The sequence below is a fragment of the Pan troglodytes genome, chromosome 19 (genome assembly GCF_028858775.2).
Source record: "Pan troglodytes isolate AG18354 chromosome 19, NHGRI_mPanTro3-v2.0_pri, whole genome shotgun sequence".
Taxonomy (NCBI): Eukaryota; Metazoa; Chordata; class Mammalia; order Primates; family Hominidae; genus Pan; species Pan troglodytes.
The window spans coordinates 70858621-70868107 of record NC_072417.2 but is presented as its reverse complement, the minus strand read 5'-3'; the positions used below and the strand labels follow the sequence as shown (position 1 = coordinate 70868107).

The 9487-nt window shown below is 45.5% G+C and overlaps 1 protein-coding gene across 1 annotated transcript; it reads left to right on the top strand.

Moving 5' to 3' along the window:
• Positions 1-2294: 2294 nt before the first annotated feature.
• CCDC182 (coiled-coil domain containing 182) lies at positions 2295-4000 on the top strand. Its single transcript, XM_009432898.4, has one exon. The coding sequence runs from the start codon at positions 2313-2315 to the stop codon at positions 2853-2855; it is 543 nt and encodes a 180-aa protein (XP_009431173.2). The 5' UTR covers positions 2295-2312; the 3' UTR covers positions 2856-4000.
• Positions 4001-9487: the final 5487 nt, after the last annotated feature.

Genomic DNA, 9487 nt, shown 5'->3' with positions numbered 1-9487 from the left:
CCATTTCATCTAGTTCTCTGAGTGCCAGTATGTGCAGGGCACCAGGCAGGATGCTTGAAGGTACACAGGGTGAGAAACTCATGATCCCTGGCCTCATGGAGTTCACTATGCCATCAGGGACCTGGAAGGACAAAGTCCTAAGTCACGAGAAGAGGGAGATTTTAAGTGCCTCAAGAGAGGTTTAATTGAAGGACTGTGTGGATTCTTCAAACATCAGAGACGTCAGAACAGCTGAATCCTGCCTTCTCACATTATGGTGGAAGGAATAGGTTCCGAGAGGGAAGGTGATTGACCTAGGGTCACACAGCAATTCCAGTCTCCAGATCTCCTGACTCCTGGAAAAATGCTCTTTCCACCATTCTGTCTCAATAATCAAAGTTGCTTTTTTCATCTTGCCATTTAAAATTTCACCTTATTGCTTGACACTTTATTATGCTAAAAACCCCACAAAATTCCCAAGAAAATGCCACCTTAGTTTAGCCATGAACCTGCCTGCAAAATGCCCTCTCTGATGCCTACTACAAGGCACCCTAGATAGGTTAATCTGCATCTCAGAGGAGGCAGCTGCCCTCATCACAGTCCCTGTGGTGCGAGAGTCAGCTTGCAGAGGCTCATGAGAGCTGATTTTGTGCATCTCTTCCCAGTGACATCATGTTGGTAGCTTGAAACTGGCCATGGTGGGAGTATTTACACCATGGAAATTGGCAACAGATATCAATATAATTCAGAGGTTTATTCACTTTTCTCCATAGAACTGCACACCACTGAATTAGTATTCCTACTTATAAAAAAGATTGAGGCTCAGGGAGATGGGGTAATCTGTCAAAGATAGGTAGATTATAAGTAGAGCTGGGACTCCAACCCAGGTGGTTTGATGCTAGAGTGCTTGGCAATGGTAGATTGAACAGGACTTAGAGCCACTTTGACATGGAAGGGTCTAGGTTGATCCTAAGTTTCTTAGTCTATTGTGTGCTGCTATAGTAAAATATCCGACGCTGGGTAATTTATAAAGAACAGAAATGTATTTCCTTACAGTTCTGGAGGCTAGGAAGTCCGAAATAAAAATGCTGGCATCTGGCAAGGGCCTTCTTGCTGTGTCATTCCACAGCAGAAGACATCACATAGTAGAAGGGCAAAGAGAGGGTGAGAGAGAGACATAAAGGGGCTGAACTTATCCACTTATAAGGAACCTGCTCCCAAGATAACAGCATTAATCCAGTTATCTCTTAAAGGGTAGCCTAATCATCTCTTAAAGGTCCTTCCTCATAATCCTGTTACAATGGTAATTAAATTGCAACATGAGTTTGGGAGGGGACAAATATTAGCATCACAGCACCAGTTGTCTCATGAGGGCTCTGGTGTGTGTGCTGTTCTGGGTTGCTCTCATTAATCTGACAGCAACACTGGAACACGAACTGGTTTGGGTAAAGAGATCACCGATTCAGCTTTGGATGGCTTGAATTGGAGGCCCATTGTGGAGGAGACATTTAGATGTGGAGACCAGGAGAGAGGTCTAGGCAAGAGACTGAGATGTGCAAGATGAAGGTTTGTTCCTGACTAAACCAAATGTAGATTAGCTAGAAGTATTTTCCTTTGTTCTAATTATCAGGTAAAAAGTACAAGATTTACCTTTCTATGTGTTGTTTCTCATATTTGTTAACATTCAGGTATGTTGGAGGACCATGCACTCACTTGTTCCCTGATTCTAGTGTGTAGTGAGCACTTAGTATTTATTGAATAAATATGACTAACCCATTTTTACCTTGCACCTGCTGAATCAGCCATTGCTGTGGACCATACATCAAAATCTAAGTACATTTTTCGCAATTTCTAAGATTTTATAGAATTCTGACATCATTATAGGAGTATGGATTTGGAATAAGAGATTACTTTTTAGCATTTTAGAGCTGCAAGTGGGATTAGGTATCATCTCTTACAATGTCTTTGTTTTACTAGTGAGGTACTAAAGCCCAGAGACCAGTCCAAGACCATGCAGGTCCCTTGCCAGTGTGGGAGACCACCCAGTCCTGGCAGCCAGTGAGCCTGGCCTGGCCTGCCTTGCTCTGGCCAGTTTACTTCCCTGCTCTGGGACTTGGTTTGTTCCTTAGGTTAAAGAAGAACTTGAGTTCTGGTTCTAGAAGGGTGATGAGTTAAGGATCCACATCTCAGGAGGGCAACTTGGTCAGATAAACAGACAAAGCTCTAGGTAACCAACCAAGGAAGCTACAATATGCAAATGAATGGATTGTGGCTTTCTTTCTGGTTGGCTGAAGGGGCCCTGATGTCACAATTCTAGGGTTTCTCCACTCCGAATGATCGTGTCTCTAGACAAAAATATTTATAGACCTGGTTGGTCTCTTGGCTTCCTCTCTTTGTCCAACGTAGAAGAGACAATGGAACCCCTCTACCAGGCTGGGTCCATTCTCATGACAGTGAATACCCTACAGGGGAAGAAAATGGTAGAGAGTGGCCTCCAGTCTGGAGACTTTTCCTTGTCCCAGTCATGGCCCTCCTGCCTCCCACCACCCGCTGACTTGGAGATCCTGCAGCAGAAGGTGGCTGGGGTGCAACGGGAACTGGAGGACTTTAAGAAAGAGGCATTGAAGTCCATTCATTACCTTGAAGACGCCTTCTGCGAGATGAATGGAGCCCTGGTGCAACAGGAGGAGCAGGCGGCTCGCGTGAGGCAGCGGCTAAGGGAGGAGGAGGACCGTGGCATCGTGCGCAACAAGGTTCTCACCTTCCTGTTGCCGCGCGAGAAACAGCTCCGGGAGCACTGCAAGCGGCTGGAGGACCTGCTGCTGGACAGCGGTCGTGACGCCCTGCGTGCCACCAAGAAGAGCCAGGCTGACTGAGCCTCGTGGGTGGCACTAGCCAAGCACCAAGTTGAAGATTTTTTTTAACGGAAGGAGAAACCCCAAGTCCCCACCCCCTTGCTTTCCCTTCCTCATTTCCATTGCTTTCCTTCTACCTAAATAACACCTTGCTGAGAGGCAAAAAGACTTCAATTTTTTTTTTGGTGAAATTCCATTTATCCAGCATTCTAAAGGAAGGAGGCACCCCAGTACTGAGTCAGGCCCCTGTAACTTTCACTTGAACTGTTTTCCTGTTTGTAACGGTACTATTGCTCAATGTATACCTCTTTATTTGTATAGTATATTCTTAAACTGATTGTGTTGAACATTCACCTTTTTTTTTTTGAATGATTCGAGGCTTTCATGATTTGAGACTTAACACGTGGTCAACTGATACCACATCACGTAACACATGATCTCCCCAGAGGGGTCGGACTGCTTGCCCGTGCACTAACACTACCCCAGATTGCTCTGTTTTTAGTATTCTAACCCTTGTCTGTATGGTCTTTCTGTCTGCCTTTACTCTTAGACTGTCACATCTCACTTTTCTTTGCTGCCTCTTTCTACCTCTACTTCCTTTCCATTTAGACTGCAGACTGGCCAATTGGAATGACAGAGCTTATTGGGACCGTGTGGGTGGAACTCGCTGAGCTCTAGCAACCGATAATGCAACACCTCTGAGATGGGACTAGGAAGTGGGGAAACTGATTTCTGTGTTCGATCCATGGAGCAGGAATTATTGTCACAGTGCCTGGCCATTTATCAGGCAACACACACATACCATCCCACTTACTTCCATAGGCACCTTGGAGGTGAGTGTTGATTTTCCATGGTTCACACTGGGAGACTGGCCGCAGGAAGGCAAGTCCAGTACCCAAGGTCTGCACACTAGTAAGTGGCAGGGCCATGGTTTAAGTCCAGGTCAGCTGTGCTCATTTGCATCCTGCTGCATCCTTCTCTGCTCCCCAGTTTTGGAACCACTTCAGGCTGTTCATGGACGTGTTCTTCTGGAAGGCTGAGGTTGTCACATGGGTGACTTGGGAGTTCATTAGCTGACACTATACCTTTTATTTCCAATTAGTCTTCTACTTCATCAATTCATATATCTTCTCTCTGGCTACCCAAATGCTGCCATGCAGCAGGGATTCTCCTCTAAACAGCAGAAGAGAGGTGCCTGGAGACCAGAGCCAGTGCCTGAACAGAAAGTCAAGTCTGTCTTTCCAGTTCTGGGCTTACAGCAGATTCCACATCCTCTGATCTTCTGTGGCAGTCTCATTCTCCCTCTTCCTTCTGTCATAGAATCTCTCCAAATAAGATTTAAACATCTGGAACTCCCAAACTGCGCTTCCCAAAAGGACCCCGTGACCCATGGTTAATTGTAATACCCATCCAATAGCCATCTACCACGAAGGGCTGCAACCCTACTTTAACTTTAGACAGTTTTTTTGTTGTCATTGTTTATTGTTTGTTTGAGTCAGAGTCTCTCTCTGTCACTCAGCCTGGAGCGCTGGAGTGCAATGGTGTGATCTTGGCTCTCTGCAACCTCCGCCTCCCGGGTTCAAGCAATTCTCCTGTCTCAGCCTCCGGAGTAGCTGGGACTACAGGCTCATGCCACCATGCCCAGCTAATTTTTGTATTTTTAGTAGAGACGGGGTTTCACCATATTGGTCAGGCTGGTCTCAAACTCTTGACCTCAGGTGATCACCTGCCTCAGCCTCCCAAAGTACTGGGATTACAGGAATGAGCCACTGCACCCAGCTGCTTTTTTTTTTTTTTTTTTGAAGAGAGTCTTACTCTGTTGCCCAGGCTGGAGTGCAGTGGTGCAATCTCAGTTCACTGCAACCCGGCTTTCAAGTGATTCTCCTGCCTCAGCCTCCCGAGTAGCTGGGATTACAGGTGCGTACCACCACAACTGGCTAATTTTTGTATTTTTAGTAGAGATGGGGTTTCACTATGTTGGCCAGGCTGGTCTCAAACTTGACCTCAAGTGATCCTCCCGCCTTGGCCTCCCAAAGTGCTAGGATTACAGGCATAAGCCACTGTGCCTGGCCTTTAGGCAGTTTCTTTGGAAGATTTAGCTTAAGTAATAATAATGGTAATACTAACAATATTATTACTAATATAAGAGCTTAGCGTTATTAAGAATATAATATAGTCCAGGCACCATGGTTGGCCCTTTGAAGGTAAGTACTGCTATGGTTTGAATGTCCCCTCCGAAACCCATGTTGAATCTTTTTTTTTTTTTTTTTTTTTTTTTAGAGGGAGTCTCGCTTTGTCACCCAGGATGGAGTGCACTGGCACAATCTGTGCTCACTGCAGCCTCTGCCTACCAGGTTCAAGCGATTCTCCTGTCTCAGCTTCCCAACTAGCTGGAATTACAGGTGCCCACCACCACACCCAACTAATTTTTGTATTTTTAGTAGAGACAGGGTTTTGCCATTTTGGCCAGGATTGTCTTGAACTCCTGACCTCAGGTGATCCACCCGCCTCGGCCTCCCAAAGTGCTGGGATTGCAGGCGTTAGCCACAGTGCCCGGCCTCTCATGTTGAAATTTAATTCCAAATGTAACAGTGTTGGGAGGTGGGGCCTTTATGTGGTAATAGATTAATGCTATTATCATAGGAGCTTGGTTAGTTATCTCAGGAGTAGGCTCCTCATAAAGGGATGAGTTTGGCCCCATCAGATTTCCATTGACATTGACATTTCTTTGGCCATACCTGGGTTGCTTGCCCGCCCTAAACCAATTATGAAAAGAGGAAAGCAATTGCCACTACTCTGCTCCTGGGCCTGGACACTTCAGTTACCCAATATCTAAAGAAAATCAAGGTTTCATTAGTGAGGCTGGTGGTAATCAACCCCAGCTGCCACATCCTCAGTCTTATTTTTTCTATACCATGGATACTGAGGGCCGGAAGAAGACAGCTCTGGGAGATGGCACTGACTGGGCAGTGTCGTGCAGTGTGGGTGGCTGTCACATGGCTGCAGGGAGCATGGAGTTAGGTCTGAGAATTGGGGAGATGGGCTGGGTCTAGGTGCAGCTACACCTCAGTGCTGTGGGTACAGACCCACTGCCTTCAGTTGCTTCACCTTCATCTGCCCGATACCCAGCCTTCACCCTTGAAGTCAGAGGCTCAAGATGACCCAAAGGGTGCCAGGGAGACTTTGCGACCCCTTGGTCATTAAAACAGGCAGCCACTCTTAGAGATGCAATCAGTTAACACCATCCAGGGTAACCAACTTGTTCCAGTTTAATTGGGATTGTTCTAGTTTTAAAACTGAAAGTCCCTCAGGCCAAGATCTCTCTCAGTCCTGGGAAAGCAAGGATGGTTGGTCACCTGCACTAGAAATAATACACACCGTGGGGTGATCCAGGTGAGGCTGTGGGTGGGGCAAATCACAGGAGCTCAAGGCAGGAAACAAGGATGGTAGAGGCCATACATGCCAGGTCAGTGCCTCTCTGCTGTCATTTTTAGCCAGAGGAGGCTGGTCTGTTCATTCTGCAGCTGGAAGAGCTTGTCTTTGTGTCCATTTCTCCTCCCCACTCTCAGATCCTTGCCTTCCACCTCAATCTGGCAAGAAAATTTGAGAGCGAGGCCTTTTCCGAGCAACCTTTGAGATCCTTCTGGGGACCCCAGGGATTCCTCATTAGGCCACAACTCACAGCTGCAACCTTAGTCCTGGAGGACAGAGGAAACCTATGGTGGATTAAAGAGCCAAGGAGAGGCTGGGTGTGGTGTCTTATGCCTGTAATCCCAGTGTTTTGCAAGGCCAAGGCGAGAAGATTGCTGGAGGCCAGGAGTTTGAGGCCAACGTGGGCAACATAGTGAGACCCTCACTCTACAAAAATAAAAAAATTAGCTGAGTGTGGTGGTGCATGTCTGTAGTCCTAGCTACTTGGGAGGCTGAGGCAGGAGGATCACTTGAGTCCGGGAGTTCAAAGCTAGAGCAAGCTGTGATCATGCCATTGCACTCCAGCCTGTCCAACAGAGGAAGACCTTGTCTCAAAAAATAAAATAATAAAATAAAATAAAATAAAATAAAGCCAAGAGGAGACAATTTGGTTTGTAGCTTTGGAAGCTGGAGTTCCTCATTTCAACTCTTCTGCTCCCAACTGTGAACAATAAAGTTAAGCAGCCCAACTGCTCACTTTCCCTGAAATTCTAAGACAAATAGAAGACAAAAATAACAGATGGTTTTCTCCATGCCAATAGCCGTTGTTCTCAAAGGTTTTCTATAAGCTGCAAGGCTCTGCTTGCTCCCCCTCAGCATCCACAGCAATCAGAGGGCTGCTGAGATCCTAGACATATGGCTCCATCTTATGAAAACCACTTGCAGACAAGGGAGTCCTCCCTGGGACCCCAAGTCCTGTGTCTACTGCAAGCTGGGATGCTGGGGTGAGCAGCAAGGTAGCTGAGATGCAGGAAAGCAAACATGTGTGTGGCTAGGGGAGGGAACTCACCTAGTTGGCACAACTTCAGCCTTGTCTATTTAATAGATACTTAGTGCTGGGAAGAAGAAAGCGCTCAGGGAGGAGCATGGCTAGGCAGAGTTGTGCAGTGTGGCTGGGAAGCAAGGGTTTGGATTTGGGCATTGGCTTCATTCCACATGCAGAGCTTTGCCTCTTGATCTGACCCAATCCATTTAGTAATCCGCCCAGTGCTAAGAGCAGTGAGCCTTGGGCATGTTTTTTTTTGACACCAGGTGTCAGTCTAGAGTGACTTTCCCAGGGTCCAGATGTATTGGGTGTGGCTCATGCAGCAGATGTGGCAAGTCTTCCAGAGTAGAGGTGAGAAGGCAAAGAGGTACACAAGGGTTTGTCCATCTCCTCTCCTATTCTCCTCTTTTCGGCTGCTTCAGAAGTGAATGTGGCTCACAATGAATGCCCAGCAAGGAGTAGCTGCTCAGGGAACATATGTTGAATAGAACAGGAGGTGGTGGCATCATCTGTGCCTGTTTGTGTGAGTGGTGTTTATCAATATGACCTTTGAGAGCAGCTGAGTGGAAATCTCTGGGCAAAGGCAGCATTTTGTGGCAGAGCACTGAGCCCGTGGTCAGAAATTCTGAGTACAGATTCTAACTCTGCAGCTTCTTAGGTTTCTATTTAAGACGTGATCCTTTAACTAACAAACATCTCTGTCACACCAAGGCCTCTGTTTTCCCATTTGCAAATTGGGATTTGTGAGGCCAACTTCCTAGGCTTGTTTAAGAGGTAATTGAGATAAGGCATGTACAACAGTGCTGAAAGGAAATATATTAAATTATAAGAGATTGCAATCTTCTATTCCTAGTCATCTAAGAGAGCCAGCCCAAGTTTTAGACTTTTTTGATGCAGAACTAAAGAGGGGAAGCTAAGGGTCTTGTTTCAGAAAGGGCTGAGATTTATTCATGGGAAAGAAAAAATAGACACAACTAGAAGGAAACAAGGAGATGGAGAAACGTAAGAAAGAAAACCTGGCAGGCTCAGATTTTCAGAGAGAAGTCTTTTCAGTGTGTAGTTGAGAATGAGTCCTGAGAATGAGGTTGGGCAGCAGAAGTATAGAAGAGATGAGGGGAGGCCAATGGCTTAGGGGAAGGAAGGCATTAAGAAGTGATGTGTATAGGAGCTAGAATTATAAAATCTTAGAAGAAAGCATAGGAGCAAATCTTAGATATGACACAAAAGGAAAAAGCAACTAAAGAAAAAATAGATAAATGGGACTTCATCAAGATTAAAAACTTTTGTTCTGCAAATGGTACCATTAAGAAAGTGAAAAAGGCAACCCACAGAACGGAAGAAGATATTTACAAATCATTTATCTGGCAAGAGACTTGTATCCTAAAAAAAGAGAAAGAACTTTTTTACAACTTAATAAAAAGATAACTCAACTGAAAAGCTAGCAAAGGATCTGAATAGACATTTCTCCCAAGAAAATAGACAAATGATCAACAAGCACACAAAAAGATACTCAGTATCCTTAGACACTAGGGAAATGTAAGTCAAAACCACAATGCAATACCATTTTACTCCTACTAATATGGCTACTATCAAAAGACTAGACAATAACAAGTGTTGGCGATGATACAGAGAAATGGGAACCCATTGCTGATGGGAATGTAAAATGGTGCAGACATCTTGGAAAACAGTTGGGCAGTTTCTCAACATGATAAACACAGAGTTATCCTATGACCCAGCAATTCCACTCGTAGGTATATACCCAATGCAAATAATAACACATCTCCACATAAAAATTGGTATGTGAGTGTTCATGGTAGCATCATTCATAATAGCCTAAAAGTGAAAACAACTCAAATATCCATCAACTGATGAATAGACAAAATGTGGTATGTTCATACAATGGAATGTTATTTGGCAATAAAAAGAACAACATATTGGCCAGGTGTGGTAGTTCACACCTGTAATCCCAGCACTTTGGGAGGCCGAGGCGGGTGGATCACCTGAGGCCGGGAGTTTGAGACCAGACTGAGCAACATGGCGAAACCCCATCCCTACTAAAAACAGAAAAAAATTAGCTGAGCATGGTGGTGCACACCTGTAATCCCAACTGCTTGGGAGGCTGAGGCCCAAGAATCACTTGAACCGTGGAGGTGGAGGTTGCAGTGAGCTGAGATGGCACCACTTCACTCCAGCCTGG